This window comes from Leptidea sinapis, chromosome 44, assembly GCF_905404315.1.
Source record: "Leptidea sinapis chromosome 44, ilLepSina1.1, whole genome shotgun sequence".
Taxonomy (NCBI): Eukaryota; Metazoa; Arthropoda; class Insecta; order Lepidoptera; family Pieridae; genus Leptidea; species Leptidea sinapis.
The window spans coordinates 6,127,639-6,152,318 of record NC_066308.1 but is presented as its reverse complement, the minus strand read 5'-3'; the positions used below and the strand labels follow the sequence as shown (position 1 = coordinate 6,152,318).

Below are 24,680 nucleotides of genomic sequence, written 5' to 3'. Positions count from 1 at the left end.
AAATCGGGTTCTTAATTCAAAATGCACAACTGAAACTGAAATAGAGTTTACATTGCTGCCTACTGACCAATAACATTTTAAACAACTGGAGTAAACCCAGAAATGTATAAACAGCAGTCGAAGGTTATAATGGTGTCATTTGTGGCATGTGCCATATTTCGGCTTATGAGGTGCATTGTCTATATGTATAGAACGTCATTCGACTGTCCCTTTCATATAATATAAATGAAAGGGACATGACACATTTTTTTTAAATTAAATAACTAAGAATAACGGAATGAGTGCAATTTATTCCAGTAGTGAAATAATGGAGGCTTTCCATTCGACTCCAACGTGTTCGAAATATCTCAATCACTTACTAGGGCCTCAATTTCAAAAATGTCCCTTTCATGCTCTCTCCTCTCCCCTACGTGCATGGTGTTAGTGCCTCACCAATATTTACAAAAACCAATATTCCTCTAGCACACTCCCTATTTGGGGTCGGCCCTCCTGATACAAGATCGCCACTGTTTGCGATCTTGTGTCATTACTGGCGATAGGTATCGTCATGTCTTTATTAATGGTTCAGTCCAGGTAGTTAAAAGGAACCTTACATGGCATCCTGGCAGGATCGCCATGTAAGGTTTCTATCGGGATGTAAGTGAAACACCAATGTCTGAGTGATAACTGAACGTTTATTACGTAGAAAAGTATACGTATATGCTAGCATAATATAAGGGCGAGTGCACACTACAGGGCGGCCTCTGCCTCTCTTCGCCTCATCCATATCCATGACTCGTCTCGTCATTTGGTTTGCGCCCCTACGCATTACATGCCCATACCAGCGTGTTCGGCCCTCATGCATTCTATCGCCTCGGATATACTTATTACGAATTTTGTCTGATAAAATCTGATCCTCCAGACCAACGCAATCATTTCGGTGACATGCAATTTTTTGTTCGTTACACTTTCTCATTTTTCGGTGACATGCATTTATTGTTCGTCATACTTTCTGATTTTTCGGTGATAAGGATTTTTTTTATTCGTCACACTTTCTCATTTTTCGGTGACATGATTTTCTTTATTCGTCACACTTTCTCATTTTTCGGTGACATGCATTTTTGTGTTCGTCACACTTTCTCATTTTTCGGTGACATGCATTTTTTCTTCGTCACACTTTCTTATTTATTTTATACAATTAACAAAAACCAATCATTGTATAATTATACTTTATTTACTACATTTATAATATATAGTGCTTACAAAGTCTTATACTTATAACAAAAGAAATGTCTCGATAACGCCCACTTTAGTAAACCGTAGGCCCTCTGTTGTGAGTGTCCGCTGCCAATACCCCCCTACATCACGTACACCTTCTCCACGCGCTTCATACAGAACACTTCCTTCGTTTTCGGACAAATTATTGAACCGTGCTCCTTCATCATCTCCTTCAGCGCCTGAAAATATCATTAATATTACGTTTATGAAGTTAAGTATCGCAGGGTGCGGTAGCTGGTCGCCCGGAGCGCCCGCCCCGAGCGGAGCGGTGAGGCCGTCCTCTTACTGATACTGATGGGTACGAGCCATTGCTTCAAGTGATTGATAGTAATTAAGGTCAAACTTCTTTAGAATCGTTGTGGTTTGAAAGTCGATGAAACGAAAAAGCGAGACGATAGAGGCGCCGTTGCCAGCTATTATTCATAAAACTATTATTTTTGCCGCCGCGCCAAATTGTGATTTCAACAATATGGATATCTTATCTGAGGTTCTCGACGGTGCAGAGAACGAATTTGATGATCATATATGAAATCCAAGATGGCCGCCGCGCAAAATTGTTTTTGGGACTATAAGTAATGCTGTACAATAAGAATTTTTTTTATAATTAAGTGAGGGTGCTTATATGATATCTTTTGGAAGATTGTAATGGAGTTGTGCTCCCTTAAATTCATCAATCGAGTTTCATACTTAGATGTTTTATTTTTCGTTATGAATGAAAGAGAATAGATCGGTAATTATTTTAAGTATGAGTATGCCTGTATTTTATTTATACAGTTGTTCGATATTCATAAGTTTTGTGTTTGAATAAATAGTTTTAGTAGGTATAAAGGCATAAAAGGCATTTATTTTCTTAAAATTGATTCCTTTAGAATTCTTTTTGATGTCATTTCTAATATACTAGATACTACTACCGCTTCTGAAACAAATTGCGATCTGAGAGAGGAGAAGCGGATCAAGAAACTCTCCCAGTATTCTTTTGTGCGCTCTTTTCAATAAAAATATACAATATTGTACACAAAAATATACAATGTTGTAGTAGAAATGATTCTATCGCTATAAAATTATCATAATCTAGTCCCAGGCTGTCCGATCATTTAGATCTTCAGCTGTGGAGTAATAGGATTTACGACAGAGCCATTTTTTTTATAAAACATTTAAATTTATTTATAGATAATACCTGAACAGTGGCTGGGACTTTATTATAGAAGTGTATACATTTACCCTTAAAGCTATTATGTATCTTTTGAAGCCTCCTAGAATTAGTTACAAGCAACACCTTATTTCTAGTGTTATAATAATGAAAATCACTATAAAATGATGACAATTTTTGTGAACGTTTATTAAATTTTCATAAATGTACTGACAATGAACAGTCATAATATTTATTTCTTTAAATTTTTCTTTGAGACTGTCTTTGAGAGGTGTTGAATAGTTGTAGTGATATAGAATTCTTATTGTTTTATTTTTTGGTTTTCAAAGGGGTTGTTAGTTCACTTCAATGAGATAAAGTAGATGAGACTTTTAGAGAGAGTTATAGATTAACAGACGAACATTTTCTAGAATACATCTAGAAATGTTCTGTAATGAACCTAATAACGAGGAAAGCTTCGGCTGTATGCGTTCTATATGAGCACGCCATGTTAGTTTGGTGTCAAGTACAAGACCTAGGTAATTTTCTTTATTAGATTTTTGCAAAGGTTAGCCTTACAAAGGTGGTTAGAAAGTTTCTTGTTTTTGGCTTTAAATATTATATTGAAAGATTTTTCGGCATTAATTGTGAGCAGATTATATTGAAACTAATTTTGAAGTATTTTTAGGTCCTCTTGTACCTCTTTTATAACTTCTGTTAGATTATGAATAGAGCACGGCAATACTTCAAGCCGGCCCACATTCTAGCGCTCTACAAAGCGCAGGTCCGGCCTCACATGGAGGTATTGCTGTCATCTCTGGTCTGGCGCACCCCAGTATCAGCTCGATCCATTTGACCGCGTGCAACGCAGAGCAGCTCGAATTGTCGGAGACCTAGCGCTCTGTGAACGGCTGGATCACTTGGCGTTGCGTAGAGACGTCGCTTCATTGTGTGTCTTCTACCGCATTTATCACGGGGAGTGTTCCGAAGAGCTGTTTAACCTGATTCCTGCCGCCGAATTCCACCTTCGCACGACACGCCACAAGTTAGGATATCATTCCCACCATCTGGATGTATGGCGGTCCTCCACAGTGCGGTTTTCAAGGAGCTTTGTTCCTCGTACTACGAAGCTGTGGAAGAGCTTCCTTGTTCGATATTTCCGGGACGATACGACATGGGTACTTTCAAAAAAAGAGCGTACATCTTCCTTAAAGGCCGGAAACGCTCTTGTGATTCCTCTGGTGTTGCAAGAGAATGTAGGCGGCGGTGATCACTTAACACCAGGTGACCCGTACGCTCGTTTGTCCTCCTATTCCATAAAAATAAAACAAACATTTGTCATCAGCATAGAGGTTCAAAGGTCCGCTTAGTCCTATTTCAAAAATGATATTTTTATATATTAAAAACAACGAGGGTCCGAGTACTGATCCGGAAGAACACGTAATAAGTTGAGGAGTACCTACTTTGATAATTACGAAGCTTGCCAGTCTGATATCTGTCACTTAAGTAAGACTTTAGCTTTTTGTGGACTATTCCGGTAATACCGATAGTATTCGGCTTTTTAATAGTAAGGAGTGGGGAACTGTGTCGAAAGCTTTTTTTAGATCTAAAAATACGCCTTGTGCTATTTCCTTTTGATCAATTCTGGATTTAATTTCCCGTACTAAATCTATTGTTGTACGTGTATTTAATTTGATTCAAAACCCATATTGTTTCTCGTATAATAAAAATTGTGAAGTATGCATGCATCAAGGCTTCTAAATATAAACAATTTTTTCTAGAATTTTCTAAAGAAGGGGTAACACTGATACAGGTCGATAGCTACTAGGATTTGATTTAGCTCCAGTTTTATAATTGGGAGTTACTTTAGCAATTTTTACATATGTTGCAAACAATCCTTTTGAAAGTAATTAATTTAAGCCGTTTGTTAAATCTGAAATAAAAAAAAAATATGCATTTAAGGGCTTTGGTGCTAATTGAATCATCTCCTGTGCTTGTGTATTGGATCTAAGGAGTCTATGATTTTAGATACTTCATTAACAGTGTATAGTGTTAATTCAGAGAATTTATGAAGCTGTGAGTTTGGGTTGAGTCTGGGTAGTGAATATTATTTGCTAGATGTGTGCCTATATTTGAGAAAAAAAGATTTCTCAAATTGGCATATTTCTTTTGATTCTGTTATCAGAGATCCATTGTCTTATTTTAAATTTGGGGCAATACAATTCTTAACCATCTGCTTCCCTGAGAGAGTATTAATCATCTTCCAAATTTTTTTGTGTTTATTTTTTTATTTCATAAATTCATAATGGTAATATTTCAGCATTTTAGCATTTAATTGTTTGAACCAATTTTTTTCTTGCTTTCTTGAATTCGCGTTCAATTTCGATGTTGGTCTTTAATTTATTTCAGAGTTGGTTTCTTTTAAGTATTTCTTATATATTTTTGCAAATTCATTCTTTATTTGGCTGAATGATTACTTAATTATATATATTTATATCTTTATTTTTATTATTATATTCATCCAGAATGGTGAAATCGTGGATTTTGCTCTCCATTTTAGATGATTTTACCATTGTTTACATTCTAGAGAAATCAATAGCTTTTAACTCAACATATATATTTTTGTGGCCTGACAGGGAAGACTCACTTGTAGCAACATGAAAGTGGTTAGTAATTTTAGTCAACGCATGGTCAATAATTGTCTTTCTGCTTGTCGATTCCCCAGTACAGTCCAGAGCAACATATGTTTCCGTAGCGGTAGTAGTATACTACATATTAGAAATGACATCAAAAAGAAATCTAAAGGAATCAATTTTGAGAAAATAAATACTTTTTAAGCCTTTTTACAAAACTTAATGTGTCTTTTGTTTATAATCTTGTACCTACATTCCCCTATTATGGAATCGTACCGTTTTGTTTAGCTTATTGATCAAGATCAAGTTTATTGGCTATTCAGTAGTCGAACTTGATTCAGTATTCAACTTGAATTTTTTTACTTATTTTTATGAAAATAACGGACGAGACGAGCAGGACGCTTCAGCTTATGGTAATAAATACGCCCTGTCCATTACAATGCAATGCCGCTCAGGATTCTTGAAAAACCTCAAAAATTCTGAGCGGCACTACAACTGCGCACGTCACCCAGATACATAAGATGTTAAGTTTCATTTGCCCAGTAATTTCACTAGCACGGCGCCCTTCAGGCTGAAATACAGTAATATTTACATATTACTGCTTCACGGCAGAAATAGGCGCCGCTGTGGTGTACCCATAATTTGAATGTTCTGAAACTGATGTTTCTTAGTGATCTAAGCGACACAATATAGCATATATTATTTTATTTTTATTCTATTCGGAAAATTTACAGCTAGGTTATTAACAAGTAGGTAAGTATATCATTAAGTCCTGAAGGCTAATTACAAATTTTCACTTATAGTTATATAAATAAGATTATAAATTAAAACAAAGGAATCAAATTCAAGAGGTCAGGAAAGTAACGCTTAAAATAAATTAGATTAATCACACGCATGTTATTAAATAATTGATTATAATGAAAGAAAGGTATTGCTTCGCTTGGTTATTTATGCACGTTTAAAAAAAATTATTATTTAAAAGTTTCTTAAGACGTATTAAAAAAGTCGACATCTATTTCATTAGAAAGGGTTGTTATAACATCTGCATGCTCGTAACATAAAATTATTTTTACGTTAGGTTGTTGCTCACCTTCTCGCCGTACACCTGTCCGTTGGGCAGCACCATGGGCTGATTGTGCTCATTGAGCGGTGCGCCCGACAGTCGGCACACGAGCCGCGAGTGCGAGCAGTGCGCGTGCGGCAGCGACGCCGCTAGCGTTGCGAGCGGGGGCTGGCACGCGGGACAGGCGGGAGCGGGCGGGCGGCCGCACTGCGGCGTGTGCAGCGCCGCAAGTCCCAGCTGCAGCGCCACGGGCAGCGCGGGCCGCGGCGCGGGGTGCAGCAGCCGCGCGTGCTCCCAGCGGAACTGAGCCACCAGCGAGCCCCACCGGCACGTACCGAGCAGCGCCCGGTACGGCTCCACATCTACCACAGGCGGACAGCTTGCGATAAAACAATACCGCTACTATACAGTATGGATGAAATAAATAAAAATATAAGTAATACTGGTCCACAGAACTATCCGCAAAATTAATTATTTAATTAAATACTTAAAATTGAAAAATATTTAAAAAAAATGTACTAAGAGTAAACAGTACTGTACAGACAACGTACATTGACCCTTGGATCGTCGGCTTCACCTTTGATTTGTTTGATTATTTGCGACGAAATAAAAATTCACTAAATTGCTTTGTATTACATAACATGTAAAAAATTAAAAAATGTTATTGTGTTTATTTTCTTCTTTGTTTATAATTATTATCTGTTAACTACATAAACAAAAAAAAGTTTAAACACTTACCCCCTTATTCATAATAGTCAGCTAACTTAAAGCATTGCTAATTCTCGCTCTGTCTTCTATTGACCTAAGTCAGAATGAGAAAAAACAATCCTTAGCGGCTCTTTAAAGTTAGCGGACCATTATGAATAAGGGGGTTAGGGCGCTTTTAGTGTCACGCGGATTTGCTCACGCACGCGGGATTGGCCCGCATGCGTAAAATTTCACGCTGCGGATCATACGCAGCATGAGTTTCAGTTTTCTACGGGCTGCGTAACGGTATAGACGTGTTCAAAAATGATCAATGTCAGAAGAATATGTGTCGCTTACATACTTTACAGACGACGAAACAAGAAGACAAGAGTACATGTTGATCCCTTTCTTGAAAATAGGCTTCTTGCTGGGGCGTTTGTTACACATTTTGGAAAACTACAAAATAGTGAACGTAAATTTAAAAATTACTTTCGAATGTCCATTCGTTCTTTTGATGAACTGTTGTGTAAAATTGAGAATAAGCTACAAAAAAGCAGTTTACGAAGGATTACAATACAACCGATTGAGAGGCTCGCTATTACATTAAGGTAAGTTTTAAATTTTAAATATTTAATTTCTTGCTATGATTTAGTGGAAAGGGATTTGAACAGGTAGGATAAACGTACCAATCCCAAACCAGTAAAGGACTTTTTTGATTTCAAATTACTGTCATGTGTAAATTTACATGTGCAAAAAAAATATGGTCATGTACTCTGGTCAACTGCAAAAATGTTAAACAGAAAAATCAAATCAATGATATTTTCAGTAGTTGACCATCGTGGTCAATTATTGAGACATCATACAACACATGTTCTAGTAATTATCCAGTCTAAATAAACGGTATAATAATGATTGTTTGTTTGAAATATCGTAAAGTAATGCGTCATTGGTTATTAATTGTTGAAATTTCATAAAATCAGATTATTTCACTCATAAAATGTCGCCTTTAAAGTGGAATCATTCCTACCTTTCATCACACGCGACTTATAAAATTATATAAAGTTATAGGTTTGCACATGACAGTAATTTGAAGTCAAAAAAAGTTCTTAATTGGTTTGGGATTTCAACTACATACACAATCCTTTTTTTATCTGATAAAGTACACATGGCCACAGATCAAGTTACCCAAAACCAGTATAAATGGAACTCGCACCTTGCGCATTATCATACTTAGGTAACCCGTCGGAGTCCCGCTTATACTGGATTTGAGTAACTTGATCTGTGCCGTGTGTACAACCGCACTCATATGAATAAACAAACAATTAGAGAGAAACTGGAGAAAAAAAGTTAATCGTACTCATTTTAATAAAAAGAGTTTTATTCATAAATTAAAAATCAAATTTTACATCATTCATTTCTTTGTAAATTTGTATCCTGAGCGTTGACATTACTTTCGCCAGTAGATGATGTTGTTGCTGGGTTATAAATTATGTCATAAGACGTGATATTAAACAGGCGACTTTCAGTCGAAATAAGAGTTTCATTATCATTCACTGCAGCAGAACTAATAGCATTGTCGTTAAGACTGGAAGTATCCTGGATTATACTATTGGTTTGGTAATCTTGATTTATCGGTGACAAACTGTCAAGCTCAGTAAAAGCACTAGAACTTGTTGTAGGTATGGGGCTGTAGTATGCAGGTTGTGTTTGACTTTCCATTTCCATAACTATATTTAACACTTTTGTTCTGAACATTAGTTTTTGATATCTAGTTAATCTTTTTAATGAAGGCTGCAGAGACTGAAAGAAAGCCAAATCCTCACTTTCCAGCTCCAGTTGCTTAGACTTTAAGCATTCTAATAACTGTGCCTCAAATTCGGATGGTGCTTGCTTTTTAGATTTTACTTGTTTTTGTTTTAATGTTGGGTGAGAACTTTCTTGACGTGAAGTACCTGGTTGCGTGGACTCATTACGTGTTTCTAAATTACGTTGTGATGTTAGTTGAGAACTTTCTTGACGTGAAGTACCTAGTTGCGTGGACTCATTAGGTGTTTCTAAATTACTTTGTTCAGACATTTCTTCACAGAGTGACTCTTCTCCGGCAGTTTCCGTTGTACTGTCTAAGAAAGTCAAAATGTCATAGTAAGAATATTTCTTCTTCTTCTTACTCCCAGAGCCGGATGGCTGATTTTTTTCAGATATCTTGTCTTTCTGGTAAGTGTCCCTTGCTGTTCGCCAGCGTTGTTGTATTTTCTTGTCTGAAATGACAAAATATAATAAGTAGTTGGCAAAAGTACACACAGTTTCAGATCAAGTTACCCAAAACCAGTACCAATAAAATTTGCCATCATCAATATTAAGGTGAAAACTTCCGGAAGTCACTAGCGCTGTAAGTTTTTAATTTGTTTTAACAAAAATTAGCTTCATTAGATTCCTTTCATTTGTCGGAAATTTTACCATAGGGGTTAATTTATACAGAGGAGATTTCTTATAAAATATTAACAGCACAGTTATGTATCTCAAATCTGCTAAAAGTGGCCACTTTTAGCAGATATGAGATACATAACTATACTTCGAACATTTCATATGAAATCATAACTGCATAAATACCCCCCTATGATAAAATTTTCGGCAAATGATAGAAATCTAACGTAGCTACAGTACTGTAGTTAAAACGAATTAAAAACTTCTAGCGCTAGCTACTTCCGTGCCCTTTCACCTTAAGGGTATTTATTTTTCTTCTGAAGTAAAATTCGAGCGGTGCATGCCGTCTTATGTCTGATGTCAGCATTATTAATATATTATATAATCATAATATTATTAATATATTGTTTTTGTTTTCAGATATTTGGCAACTGGTAATACATTCACTGATCTACACTATTCCTACGTGATTGGAATTGCAACAATTAGCGAAATAGTAAGACAAGTTTGTTACATAATATGGATTGAACTAAAGTCTGAATGTATTCCACAGCTTAATGGGATCAAATGGAAAGAAATCGCAGAGGGATTTCTCACATATACAAATTTTCCTAATTGCTTGGGTGCTATTGATGGAAAACATATAAGAGTGATTCGACCGCCGCACAGTGGATCACTATATTTTAATTATAAGAAATATTATTCTGTAGTGCTCCTCGCAATGTGTGATGCTGATTATAATTTTACATATATTAATGTCGGTACCAGTGGAAGTAACGCCGATTCAACCATCTTTAGAAGGAGTCATTTGTATACGAAACTGGAAAGTAACACGTTGGGTATCCCTGACCCGCAAGAGTTGCCTATTATTTGCCCCGAAGTAGCTTATCCATCTAGTGTAAGAGCAAAGTTGCCGTTCGTGATAGTGGGAGACGAGGCATTTGGTTTATCATCACATGTGATGCGGCCTTATGCTCGTGATAATTTACCTTACAAAAAGTAAATATTTAATTACCGTCTGTCCAGAGCTAGAAGGTACATAGAATGCACTTTTGGAATTATGTCAAATAAATTTAGAATATTTCACAGATCCATGACTGTCAAGTTAGATCTAGCACAATTAATAGTCAAGACGGCATGTGTACTTCACAATTTCATAAGGAAACGGGATGGATACATGGTCAGCCATACATTTGTCACAAATGGTTTTACGGGACCACTACCCAGGCAGCAGACTGAAAGTAGTAATACGTCGGCAAGTAATATCAGAGATATATTTGCAGATTACTTTATCAATGAAGGAAAAGTCTCCTGGCAACACCGATATATAATTAATTAACTAAACTCAAAAGGTTTTAGAAGGTTTTTGATGTTATTTGTGAATTAAATAATTATGCTTATATTAATAAAGTAATGATGCTTGTATAAATAAAATAATAAACCAAACACATACCCGCCTCTTTTCTTTCCTCTTCGCTCAAATTTTCGTAGTTAGGTGCCAATTCCTTCAAAATATCTCTCCATGCAGCCTCTCTCGCGTCCCTGTTTTTGTATAATTCATTGCGTTTATCCCACAAAACGGGCCGCAGATGAACTTCAATGATTACTCGCTCTGTATCGATTTTCATTTCGGCAGTACAATACGGCGCCTGCGCCCCGTTCGACTCTAAAATGGGCACTGAAGTTGTAGGCAGTGCTTACGCATGCGGATACCCCGCACCGGGGTGGCGCCCCGCACAGCGCCCCGCGTCCCGCGTGCGTATATCACGCTTTACAATAGATACCTATATGAAATTGTTCTTTGCGGATGCTACGCATGCGGGCCAATCCCGCGTGCGTGAGCAAATCCGCGTGACACTAAAAGCGCCCTTAGTGCGTAGTGCTTTAAGGTTTTTTACGATATTACTAGAAAAACTGTGCGCTAAGTATTTAAATAGCTTTTTGTATCGGGTATCATCCCCCCATTAAAAGAAGCAATTTATCGATAGATTAAATTAAAACCTTCCGTGAAAACTTATTTAACTGCTACTGAATACCGCATCAAAATTCGTTGCGTGGATCAGAATGAGTAAGCGGTCATGTTAGTTAGCGATATTGTGGCTGTACCAGTGTCTCCGGGGAAGGCCAGCATGCCCATGCAGTGCTGGATGTCGTGCAGCTGGCCCTCCTCATAGGTGGAGAAGTGCTTCTTGGCGTAGCGAACCGCCTCCAGGCGCCGCTCCTCGCGCACCAGCTCGATAAACTCCTGAATGTATTTCATATGTGTTTAGAGTGTACGTACTGATGTATATTTCCAGTGCACTAAACTAATAAACAGATTTTAATGGGGATTACTTCATGGAGTGCAGTTTAGTCCAACTTGAGAGATAAGATAGTTTTTATTTCGATTTGGAACCCATAATTATATTTATATCCAATATTTGTTTTGTATCCTGGATATTTTCTATGCGAGAATTTATTTATGCACAGTTCTGCTGTGAAACAATTTCATTATAACACAACAGGGAGCATATTTTACGAAATAATTCTTAATGTTGTGAAATATTATTGACAAATTCATAAAAAACAGTATTTTATTTATTATGTTGATGTTATGTAATCACCGCCTACGCAGAAGTACATGGCGAATTATTTAAGAACAATGAATTAAATACTTCAATCAGTTCTTAAGACGGCTTATAATAATTTCGGCCGCAAATACAAACAGAAAGAAAACAGAATATTTTCTTCCCACTCAGTTTCCTAAATTTCGTTAATTTTTGGAGGAAAAGATTGCCGGGAACAAAACCCTCACTTTTGAGTTTTGACGATCTCGTCGGAGGTGCAGTTATCCTTATCGCACAGACGAATGAATGTTGTTTTAACGTCGTACATTTAAAAAAAAACTCATATTGTGGTTCAGCTTTCTTCATACGAGAAATATGTAAGAGTCATCATGGAATCATGGATACATAATAAAAAAATGTTGTTTTTGAATTTATCAATAATATTTCATAACATCAAGAATTATTTCGTACAATAATATGCTCACTCTTGTTATAATGAAGCTATTTCACAGCAGAACTGTCAAACCTTGCGTCAATGAATTTTCTCACAGAAAATATGTCCATGCAAAACAAATATTGGAAATAAATATAATTATGGGTCGCAAATCGAAATAAAAAGTATCCTATCTCTCAAGTTGGACTAAACTGCACTCTATGAGGAAATCCACATTGAAATCCGTTTATTAGTTTAGGAGTTCACTGGAAACAAACATTAGGACACTGGATTTATATATATATATTATAAGATATGTTAAAGTTAGTATACTGTATTGAATATATTATTGTTGCACCCATAGTAAAGGCTATGCCTAGCCTGGAGGTACTTTGTGTGTGTGTCAATAAAAAAAAGCTGTATAAAGAGAGGTTACTCGTGTCTTTCTTTTTATATATAAGAGGGGGCAAACGGGCAAATTGCTCATGGGAAGGGGAGAGGTGAGGCAACCGCCCAGGAATCCGCAACAACAGGTGTCAAAAGATGCGTTGCCGGCCTTTAAGGTGGGAGTATGCTCTTTTCTTGAAGGTCCCTATCGTATCGGTTAGGGAAATGATTGCACAAAGTCGCTGTGTGAGGCAAGAAATTTCTTGCAAAACGCGCGGTTGTGGAATTCCAGAAGTCAACATGATGCAAGTGGTACTTTGCACGTAATGTGCGGTGGTGGAATTCAGCCGCTAGAATCACCAGCACCTCTGAGCACTCACGGTGATAATGCGTTAGAAGATGCAGATGAGAACCCACATCTCTACGAAACGCCAAAGAATCAAACCGATCGGAGATGATCGTCAGTGATTCGTGCTGTTCTTCGTTGTATGCGGACAAATAGATGAAGCTGGTACGGAGGAGCACCCGCTGTCGCAGCTTGATAGATGTGAGTGTGTGGGTGGGCAGGGCACATAGCTCGGCGGACAGATGGCCGTTGGGGCAGTAAGGTCCTCGAATGGCGACCACGTACCGGAAGGCGTAGTATTGGTAGGCCCCCACAAGATGGACCGACGATCTGGTCAAGATCGCCAGGGTAGGTTGGATGAGGGCAACGCAGGACCGGTCGTCATGGCGATCTTTGGAGGAGGCCTTTGTCCAGCACTGGACTTCTTCCGGCTGAAATGATGAGTGTGTAGGTGTACGTCACCTGTATGCGAATGTTGAACTCCATGTTGGAGTTCAGCTTGCGCAGCTTGGATCTGTTCTCGGCGCACCACTGCAGGCAGCGCGCCGTGCGTCGCAGCTTTAGCTCCGCCTCCACCTCCGCCGCGCTGGCGTATATGTCTGAAGATCACGAGGGGCAACATGTAAATAGCTTATGGGTTATTATTGAGAGTCGATCACTCCAATTCTAGGACGATTGATCGATTAAAAGTGGTTATTATTATGAATAAGTGTTAGCTTATATCACTAGCTGTTCCCGCCCGCATCGCTGGACGAATTTTAAAAGGAAGGAACGTTGGATTTCGAAAAATAAACCAAACAAACAAAGACCATTTTCATTATATTTATATATATACTAGTGGACCCGACAGACGTTGTCCAGTACACACGTCTTAAATTTGAAAAATTGAAAAATCGGTCCAGCCCTTAGGAGAAGTTCACTAACATAGCAGGAGCAGGAAAATTATATTATATGGACGGAATTGAGAATCTAAGCCAATCTCAAATTCACTGGAACACACAGAAAGTTTCATTAAAATCGGTCCCGCCGTTTAGGATTTATATATTATGATATGTATATAGATTTATTTTTGGATTTATGCGAAAGAAATCGTGAAAAATGGTGATGTACAATATACAGTTCCTGAGAACCGTCTGAAGAGTGTACCAAACATCGAATTGTCTTGCTGATACATAACTAGTATTTTTTGGTCATCCCAGAAATACATATGTTTTAGGTAGATCACAACACTAAACAACCTCCAATACTAAACTATTTAAACAATGTCTACCGACTGAGTTAGCTAGCTTTCTAACTAAATATTGCAGTGATCACCACCAAGATGACGTGATCACTACTTCGGAGCTCCGTATTTAGATCCATCCAGCGGTGTTTATACTGATTGTAATTCTCATGAGATGCTTAAAGTTAATTGCAAGTTTTTTTAAAAGACATCGTAAATATATTGAAAGCATGGTAACGTAAAGATTTTGAAGTTGCTGTCAATCATAAACATTAATTATAATTAAGTGAGGCTTGGACTTTGAAAGCTGAAACCCAGAAGCGTCTCGAAGCCTTTGAGATGTGGTGTTACCGCGTCAGCGCGTCGCGAGAAGCCGGGAGTTACTGCTACTCAAGAAGAGAAAAGTTGAATATTTGGGCCACGTCTCGAAACACGAGCAATACCCACTGCTCCAACTTATAATGATGGGCGATGCAGAGGGCAAACGACGCGCTGGAAGTAGTAATCCTCTTCTTCTTTCTTCTTTATCTGACAGCCAACCTTCAGTAGTGGAAAAGCACAAGAACAAGAAGATAAACATTAATGTAAACATGTCTCTCTGTGTATATTTACTCAATACAATTCGACTGAGCCTTATTGGGGTGGCAATCCAGTTGTTAGTAATGTTTTTCTTGTGAAAATAAGGGACGAGATCAGCAGGACGTTCAGCTGATGGTAATTGAAACACCCTGCCCATTACAATGCAGTGCCGCTCAGGATTATTGAAAAACCGAAAAATTCTGAGCGGCACTACAACTGCGCTCGTCAGCTTGAGACATAAGTTGTCAAGTCTCATTGGCGCAATAATTTCACTAGCTACGGCGCCCTTCAGACCGAAACACAATAATGCTAACACATTACTGCTTCACTTATAAATAATCTAGCCGGCATCCGGTGCAAAGGAGTTTCCCACTGGTAATGTATGGTCGCAAGTTGCTCACCGACGTTGGTGAGGTCCCGGAGAGATCGCGCGTCTGCCAGCTGGTGGGCTGACTCGTAGTATCCGTTTCGCAGGAAGTAGTCCACCAGCATGCGGTCCAGACGCACGCGGCGCCACTGGTTCATGGAACTCTGGAACACATAGGGTTGTGGATCTGTGCCTCTGCATATCATGACCAGCGGTGGATTTACAATAGGGGCAGTTGGGGCAAGTGCCCAGGGCGGCAAATTTTTTAGGGCGGCAAAGTTTTGAAAGTGAAAAAAATTTTTTTAGTCTTATCAAGATTGCTCAATATACTTAATTAATTCTTGAGTTAATTAATAATTTTTGGTTAAATTGATAATTCAAGATATTCAATTTATCCATTATTTGTAAATGCATGTTTATAGAATATATAGGTAACATATAATAAAGTTTCTGCAATAAATTAGTTATTTTAGTTTTCAAAAATAAAATATATAAACTATAAGTTTAAGTTTAAGTAAAATTCCAGTATTGGGGCGGATTTTTTTCAGGTGCTCAGGGGTGCCATCCGGTTTCATCCAAGTTTAAATCCAGCCCTGATCATGACGACAAACCTCACCCTCGAATAGACCAACATACTTCGTTCAGGGTTTTGGCGAATGGAGAAACTTGTCAGTGGGAACGACGATGTGGTGGCAGTGGCTTCAGATTCTTAAAAGTTATTACATACATATATGTTTTTTTTTACAAATAATCCCTTATAAATACAGAATACCTTTATTTATTTACGGTGTGTGTGGATGATGCAGCTACTGTACTCAATAACTTTTGTTTTGTACTAATTTACATTCAATTTTTTTAAATATTATGTCAAATAGTTAATGCCTTACACGAGGTAAGACATTAACTATTTGACATTTGAGTATGTTTGTTGCATCACTTTACATATTATATTGTAATTGAAATGATTTGTAAGTCGATGGAAATGTAATCTCGATATAAAAGAGTGTCAACTTGCTACTTCTTCTCATTAGCCCACCCCTTTACGAAGTAGCGGTAGATTCAATAAGAAAAAATATTTTTTTTGACATTCATAAGTGTCATTTCCGTGACCTACATGAATAAAGTGATTTTGATTTGATTTGATGGCGGGAGCTGGGATTGGGAGAGACTGTGTCCTAGTGTGTCTCGTTGCCTCTTCACAGTAGTGTGTCAAGGCAGGCAGCTTCAGTTCGCAGTGGATGTCAAGCAGAGGTCCGTGGCTTTACTGGCGAACTTCTGCTATTTGATGGTGCCAGGTGTATTGTCGCTGGCCGTTGGGGCAGCAAAGTCCTCGAATGGCGACCACTTACCGGAAGACGCAGTATTGGCAGGCCCCCCCACAAGATGGACCGAGGAACTGGTCAATATCGCCGGAATACGTTGCATGAGGGCAGCGCAGGACCGATCGTCGTGGAAATTTTTGGGGGAGGCCTTTGTCCAGCAGTGAACGTTTTCCGGCTTATGATGACGAGGTGTTTTGTCGGCGCGCGTTTGAGCCTGCAGCATCAGCACCCGCTAGCCCGGGCCTGAATAGTCTGGTGGACTTCTTGAGCGTCGTTGACGATGCCGCTATCCGTACCTAATTCTAAATTTGTGTCACTTGTTACGTCCTAGCATGGCCGTGCATATCATATAGGCAATTCCCTAGTGCCTACCTTGTTAAGAACCTCAATTTATATAGCACTAGTGTTTAAAGTTTTTTTTAGTTCAATTTGGTTCCGATAATCTTTAACCAAACTTCTATTATACAAATGATTTAAGTTTTCTTTAGTGTTAATTCCGCCAATATTTGTCTTTAAAACAATTTGACACGTGTTTCGCCTCTACACGAGGCATCCTCAGGACGTGTCGTCTCGCCAAAATGTGACGTGAGTCTCGTGCCATTTGTATAATTATGGATTTCCGCAAAGTAACGCCTAATTCAATAAAAACTTCTATTAATTTAATACAATAGTATAGTATTCAATAGTACTTATGGAACATCCACTCTTTAGACTAGCGTATTAGATTGACCAAACGGTCTGGACCCTATATGCAAAATAACAGATGCACAGTTATATATAGTTACAATATCTACAGTGTTTAACCTTCTATAAAACCAATGCACGCCCTTGTGTCCTAGACAAGTCATGTAACTTAACATACCGAGGGCTTGGCGTCACGTTACCGGACAAGTTTACCAGCCCAGGACGCAAAAAGTATGGGCATGTTTTCTTTGCCTGCATTTGCCGTGTCGAAGTTGTAGTAGCCTTCCGAAATCGGCAAGTGCCCCACGGCACTAGACTTTTCAGATACACCTAAATCGAAAGTGCCGTACGGCACACTATTCCCTCACCAAATTATGACCCTTATTTTGTTAATAAGAAGGTTTATTTTACATGGTCTTATAGTTTGTTTCAATAGCTTTCAGATACATTAGCTCAAATCATCCTAATTATAAGCAATCTATTGATACACGTAAAATAATACGCATTGAGATAACGCTGCGCGCTCGCCAAAATCACGCCGTTCTGACGCATACCGCGCGCAATCTTAGTTTCCCGGAACAGAGAGGCTAGGCGGCCGGACGAGTGTTACCACAATGTATTTGATCTAGTAGGCTGATCGATTGTTCATATCATATAGGGGACTGTTCATAAGACCATAAGAAGGGTGATAAATTAGAACAATTGATGAACTTCCTATAAGTTATTTTTTATTCCATACAACACAAAGTTGGTAAACTTTTGTATACTTACTTTATTGTGTGGTGCGTTAGGTTCCGCCATGGCCTCCGCCTGCTCCTTCAGATGTTCAAGTCGTTTCTTGCAGACGAGCGCGGCCTGCAGCTCCTCACACGTGGACTCGGACGCTTTACGTTTCATCGTCGTTAACTTCTCGACCTAAGAATAAACAAGCGATAAATTAGTCGAGGCCTTCTAGTGTGGGTCCAACATTTTAGCTTCAGTTTCTTATATTTTACGAAACCAAATCCATGCCTATCCCAAAAGTGCCAAACATAATATCATTTTTTTGTTAATGTTTTGTTTTATAGCTCGTACGTACAATTCTGGTGTGATGCCATGAGAGCTGATCATGTACTACCAGGATACCGGAACTCTCCGTTATCCTTTTCCTCATAAGAAAAACGATAGTTTGTTATATATAAATCATATACACTTGAATAGTCCCAGGATCATCATTCGCACTACTAGCTGGGCCGAAATATCGGGGATTGGAAAGTGGGAGATGATCAACAAACCAGTGGGAAGCTGGTTTGTACAAGATTGCGGCTACATCATGGGTACCACAACGGCGCCTATTTCTGCTGTGAAGCAGTAATGTGTAAACAGTATTGCATTTCACACTTTAACGTTGTTTGGTGGAGAAAATCAGCTGCCGATATAAGCCTGCACAACTCTCCTAAGCACTCTGGCTTGATGTAAAGAACCGTCTCACCTACATGAAAAATAATTATACTTTGAATGATACTTATACTCTCAACTACTAGTGGGAGGCTCCTTCGCACTTCACACTTCACACTGCAAAAATGTAACCTACTACTGTGTAAATACAGGCTACTTTATGGGTACCACAACGGCGCCTATTTCTGCCGTGAAGCAGTAACGTGTAAGCATTATTGTTTCTGACTGAAGGGCGCCGTAGGTAGAGAAATTACCGGGCAAATGAGACTTAACATCTTATGTCTCAAGGTGACGAGCACAGTTGTAGTGCTGCTCAGATTTTTTGAGTTTTTCAAGAATCCTAAGGTAGAGAAATTACCGGGCAAATGAGACGTAACATCTTATGTCTCAAGGTGACGAGCACAGTTGTAGTGCTGCTCAGATTTTTTGAGTTTTTCAAGAATCCTAAGCGGCACCACATTGTAATGGGCAGTGCATATCAATTACCATCAGCTGAACTTCCTGCTCGTCTCGTCTCTGTTATTTCATGAAAAAAAAAGGATAGGTTCACCCGATGTTCACTAAGCACCACTGCTTCGAGGTGATGCTGTTCGCTATAGAGCTCAGTGAGCGAGTACTTCATATGAAGGCTTACCATTCCATCAAGTAACGTTTCAATTTCACCAGCTGTAGATCCCCTCTTGACTGTGGCATCGAGGTCACCCGCGGCAGAAGCCACTTGTCTCGCTTCTACATCAAGCACTCTTTGAGCATTGCGGTATTTTTTGTTAAATACCTCATAAGGTACCTGTAACAATTACTGTACATTAAACCTGCCTATGAAAGCCTTTTACATGACAAAGTTTTCGACTTAAAAGGCTGCTAGTGTCGCGTGTGTTGTTCATGTATTAGTCAATAATATCCCAGCTACTGTTCAGGCATTATCTATAAATAAATTTATTGTTTTATTAAAAAATAGCTCTGCCGTTAATACGGCCTACTACTCCTCATCTCTATATCTAATTGATCGGACAGCCTGGGAATAGAATATGATTATTTTATAGCAATAACAATGATGGTACAATATTATATTAATTAAATGACGGTATAATAATGTACAATATTGTATATTTTATTAAAACAGAATGCTGGCAGAGTTTCTTGTGCCGTTTCATCTCTCTCAAAGTGTTTCCGAATGTCAAAGTCTAAAATATTTTATTGGCATAAAATCAACAGATTGCTCATCAACATCATTCACCAAAAATACAATTCAAATACATGCTAATTACACAAAATAAGTTTACCGGTAGTAGTACTAGAAGTGACAATAAATTTTGAGAAAGAACAATGTCTTTTTATTCCTTTTAAATATAAATCCATCAGTAACAGCAGCCCTCCCACAAGATCTAACAATGACAATGTCATTTTTTTTTTCTTATTTGTTTATCCGCAGTCAGTCCCATAATTATAAGCAAATGTGTTAAGGATGTGTGATCCAATGAGAATATCTTCTCATAATTTCCAGACAGTTTACAACGTCAGAATGAATTTCGCTTCAGACACTTGTTGTAGCTACTCATTATTAAGTGTACAGCCAATTCAAACAGTACAATATTGCATATTTTATTAAAAAGACCACAAAAAGGAATGTTGGGAGAGTTTCTTGCGCCTCTTCTTCTCTCTCAGAGCTCCTTTTGTTTCCGAAGTGGTAGTGTTAGAAATGACATCTAAATAAATCTAAAGGAATCTATTTTGAGAAAATAAATGCCTTATTAATGTGTCTGACATAGCTGTAAGATCTGACCATTTTCACAAAGTATTTAACACATACTCTAAGAGGCATGGAAAGAAGCATGATAAATATTATAAAAGACAAGTGTAGAGTGACAAAAAAAAATCAAAAGCAACAGCAGTAAGGTCATAATTTGAACAGTGAAAATGAATTGGACAGGCTTTATGGCTCTAACAAATGGAAAATGAGGAAGATCAGTAAAAATCAATTTTTTGAATGATTTGGCCAAAAGTTTGAAAAGAGTGACACTGGATAATGGAAGGGGTTGGAGGAGGCCTATGAGCTGATAGCTGTTACACATACATTCATTTATAGTAGTTAAATAAAGGTCCTAAAGTATTATTAAGAGAAAATTTTAAGGAAATAAACATTATGACTCTTGCATCTCAATATAATTTTGATAATGTTCTATATGTTTATAAGCACATTCCGGAATTTGCTAGAAACTGTAACAATTATGTTAACATGAGGAACAAACATAAACTTGATGTGCCTACTACTCTGTTTAGTCAAGTTAGTAAGTCATTTGTTAGGTGATGTATATGATCTTTTACAATATATCCCAGAAAATGTACAATACAAATGTAATACGTAATTTAAAATAATTGTTAAAAAACATTTGTGGGGGAAAGATTATTATAATATAAACAATTTTCTTAATGATATCAGAGACTGGGAATGAAGCGGACTCCCACAGACTCTTTAATTATAAATGTCAATTGTATGATAGTATATTGTAATCCATATTTTTATTTAAAAAAAGGCCCACTTAGTTTCTTGCTCCTGTTCTTCTCAGGTCTGAGGCAATCTATTTTGAACGGGTGGTAGTTTTTGACATTCAATAAGTGATATTGAATAAATATATTTGAATCATTTTACTCTAGCTATTACACCCATCTCACCGAACCATGAACATTGCTTTGAGGCAGAAAAATTGCTGCTGGGATGCTCAGAGTACCTTCCTTCAGGGTATAAAAATGCTATATAGTAAGTTTCTTTTTTTTGTATTACCTACACTATTTTTATGTTAAAATCCCCAACCAATATTTTGTATTAAACTATAGAATATGAATGTTTGAAGTACTTAGTAATAAAACTTAAAAATTGCCTCATCAAAATTCTATCCTTTCTGAGATACCAGTGAAATCTTTTATTTTGTAAGACCTAACTATGTAAGCTATTTGTTTTACTATAAATAAAATGTGTAAGATAAACTAGATATTATTATAACTAACTTTTAGAAATACTTCCTACATAGGTATTAAATTAAGTGTTGAAAATTTCTAACACATAATAATAGAAGCAAGAGATATAAACGGCAACAACATGTTACAAGTCACCTTTAACAGATTGGCTATTCAATATTTTCAGAATATTATTATTTACCATTTATATCAAGGAAATAGAAATTATCAGCTGACTAGTAAGGCAAATCCTTCTCTAGTCACTGTGTGACATCCATGTCTTCAAGGAAACTGCATCAATTCATTTGTACTACGACTCATGCATATAATTATCGTCAAATATAATTTTTATAAAATACAGAAAACCTGCGCTAGTTTTTGGAATGACGCGACATTTATATGTATGTTTACATTCTAGTTAGAAGTAATACACAAAAAACACGAATTTCTCTATATGAATAACTTACCTTAAGTGTAGCGTGCTCTAAAGATTTAAGTTCGTTCATATTGGTACCTCGCAAGTAATTATATTAATTTAACTAGGTATGTATGTAACATATGTAGGTAAGTGTATTGTTTAAAAATATCTCAAAAAAGATGGCCTCGTCAAAAGAAAACAAAACACAGCTGATCGGATGCTAAGAATATATTAGCACAAGATCGCATGAACAATCAACAATGGATTAAGGAAAAGTGTTGTACTCTGTAGAGTAGCTTACAACGAATAATATTGTAATATTTACCTACTCTAATAGGCTAAATACATGGTCGGATTTGGTAAGGACGGACAATCGGACGGTCTGGTGGGCGCCTCGTACCACACCGTCGAACCGTCCCACGGACCGTCAAGTGCGAGTCGGAGACACGAAGGGTTCAGCACCTTCGTCTCAGTTAAAAACTATGCATAAGTGCATATACTGCACTTACTTTTTAAATTGGTAGGTACTAGTGGCCGTTTTGGTTTTGATAATAAAAGGTATTTTATTTTCGCATAACTATGTTTATTCAAAAATGATTTTATACAATTATCCTCCCCATAGTTATCTATCTCACTTCATTGGTGTTTCATACATAGTACTCCGGTTTCTCCGAAAGTGTAAAAGTTCTAACAAAGGACAGGAAGGTATTTATCTGTACCTACATAAAAATTTTGGGTCACGTTGTTTGTCCGCGATGAACTCCTTAATTAATGAACTGATTTTCATCTAACATGATACTTTTATTTCGATTCACGACCTCTAATTTTTTTAGTTATATTATTTCTGTATGAATTATTCCATAAGATAATTTTTTGACACACAGTTTGACAGGTCTGCTGAAACAAATATCAATCGATTGCCAATTTCGTGGCCGACTGGAGGGCAAAGCTAATTTGGTTTTGCCGAATATATCTGATAGATATGTTTTCATTTGTTTATTACACAAGATACATGCCCCAGTATCTTATTTAGTCATTTAAAATATTGCGTGGGCACGTATTTCTACGAGTTGTAAAGGTGACTTGGACTGATTTAGTTTCATTTGCCTTTATACGCCAGTCTTTTAGCCAGCCTATTTAATTAGACTAGATTGAAATTTGGTAAAAACGCTGTATCTGGGGATTTATCCAAGGATAGAACGGTGCCATCATCAGCATAGGTTCCTGCGGTTACACAATCTGTGAATTGTAGGTATGCAGTATATAGATACAAATAGGAGAAGAATCCTAGATTCAAGGGTAGGAGGCGACTTTTGGCTTTTTGAAGTGGGAAGTTAAGCAACCGTCTTATGGCGTCAGCACGAACGGACCAGACTCATACAGATTAATTACCACACTTGCACAGAATACCAGCGTGAAATAGTTGCCTAGTGCCGCTATGTCTTACATAGGTTTGTGTCGAGGACTGGAGCCCACCCCCCCCCCTCCTCCAGCCGCCACCAGAATTTGTCAGCGGACCTTAAAGAGATTTTTACCCCAGGGGTATACGGACTCTACCAGAGTCGGAGAATCTCTCCCCGAGCATTCTCGCTCAGGCCACCCGTCGTATTCTGAGGAGGGCACAGAACTGTGCTCTCCGAGGACAAACGAGGCAGTAACACCACGGTACCCTACTCCACGCTTAATGTTGACTTTTGCAGCATCAAGGGAATCTACGCCAATTCAAACGCAGACAACAACCACTTTGAGACGGCGAAGTCGGCCTTGTGTTTCCTTAAGCAGACGTTATCTCGACCGAACGATACATCATATTTATATTACGCCAAGTACAAAATTGTGCATAATTTTTTGCCTCATGCGGGGTATGTGTGTACTATTGTTGCCGTCTCGGCAATTTTGAGGAGTTTCATAATTAAACTGAAAACAAAATATTATAAAAACGATCGATAGAAAGCAGGTCCACAAAAATTTATCAATTCATATCAAAAAATCTTTCAAATAATAATAGTGTATTTCACAAATAAGATTAACTAGATAAATGACAATCCAAATAGCAAAAAGTAAGTGATAAAAATTTTTATCATCCAATATAAATTATTTAGCCAATACTTTGGATCCAAGCTACAATAAATTAAGAAAATATCGACGCCAGCGGTCACCGCGTCACATCACATTTCGTGAATCCGCCATTTTGTACGTTGCTGGCGGTGATCTAGGATTTGCATCGCCGGTTTAGTGTTGATTTCGTGACGAAAACTAAACATTTTGTTGTATTTACTGTAAAAACTGTAGAAATACCCAAATTTCAGTAAATGGTGTAATAATTACAGTTTCTGTACACAGTGTTTTCGTGCTAAGTGAGTGTCCTGTATTTGGAGCGCGTGGCTAGTTTATTCTTTGTTGTTGGAATCATCATTATAACGGTAAGTTTCCTACAGTTTGACTCAAATCCTACAATTCAATGTGTGTTGGTTGTGTTTGTATCATTTGTAATGGTTGAACCATTTAATTACATATATAATAGCGAATAATCGGTAGCGTCAGTTAGGCGAAGGATTCGTATGACGCGGCTAGTTCTACGCTGGGGTTCGCCGTTCGCGTAATGGCTGTCAGTACAAGTTTGCCGACAGCGACGACATTAGCGTGTGCGATGATCACTTCTTTCTAAACATAAATTAAAACTTCTAGATGTTACGAGTATTTGAACTTTCAAGGCTTAGGAAACACGAGGTGTACGCTATACAGATTAGAGCACGGTGGTGTACGACGGGATACGGAGTACTGACCCAGA

General features: G+C 37.7%; 3 protein-coding genes across 5 annotated transcripts in view; 1 reads left to right on the top strand and 2 right to left on the bottom strand.

The window, feature by feature from the left end:
* Positions 1-1,191: 1,191 nt before the first annotated feature.
* On the bottom strand, positions 1,192-22,154 carry LOC126977277 (E3 ubiquitin-protein transferase MAEA). The gene is made up of 8 exons (XM_050826034.1): positions 21,939-22,154; positions 19,151-19,303; positions 17,851-17,994; positions 15,108-15,237; positions 13,368-13,504; positions 11,300-11,438; positions 6,110-6,444; positions 1,192-1,436 (listed from the first exon to the last, which is right to left on the bottom strand). The coding sequence occupies exons 1-8, from the start codon at positions 21,975-21,977 to the stop codon at positions 1,338-1,340; spliced, it is 1,176 nt and encodes a 391-aa protein (XP_050681991.1). The 5' UTR covers positions 21,978-22,154; the 3' UTR covers positions 1,192-1,337.
* On the bottom strand, positions 8,126-11,066 carry LOC126977288 (uncharacterized). Of its 2 annotated transcripts, XM_050826053.1 has the most exons (2): positions 10,647-11,066; positions 8,126-9,027 (listed from the first exon to the last, which is right to left on the bottom strand). In XM_050826053.1, the coding sequence occupies exons 1-2, from the start codon at positions 10,819-10,821 to the stop codon at positions 8,177-8,179; spliced, it is 1,026 nt and encodes a 341-aa protein (XP_050682010.1). In that variant the 5' UTR covers positions 10,822-11,066; the 3' UTR covers positions 8,126-8,176. The 2 variants fall into 2 exon arrangements, with proteins under 2 accessions (XP_050682010.1, XP_050682011.1); XM_050826054.1 differs by lacking the exon at positions 10,647-11,066 and having other exon boundaries at positions 8,126-10,187.
* A 1,897-nt stretch (positions 22,155-24,051) lies between the features above and the next one.
* Positions 24,052-24,680, top strand: part of LOC126977264 (C-terminal-binding protein) — a 55,806-nt gene continuing 55,177 nt past the window's right edge. For both annotated transcript variants that reach the window (XM_050826012.1, XM_050826010.1), the window contains exon 1: positions 24,052-24,312. The gene's annotated coding sequence lies outside the window, so the exon portion shown is untranslated. The remainder of the gene's footprint in view (positions 24,313-24,680) is intronic.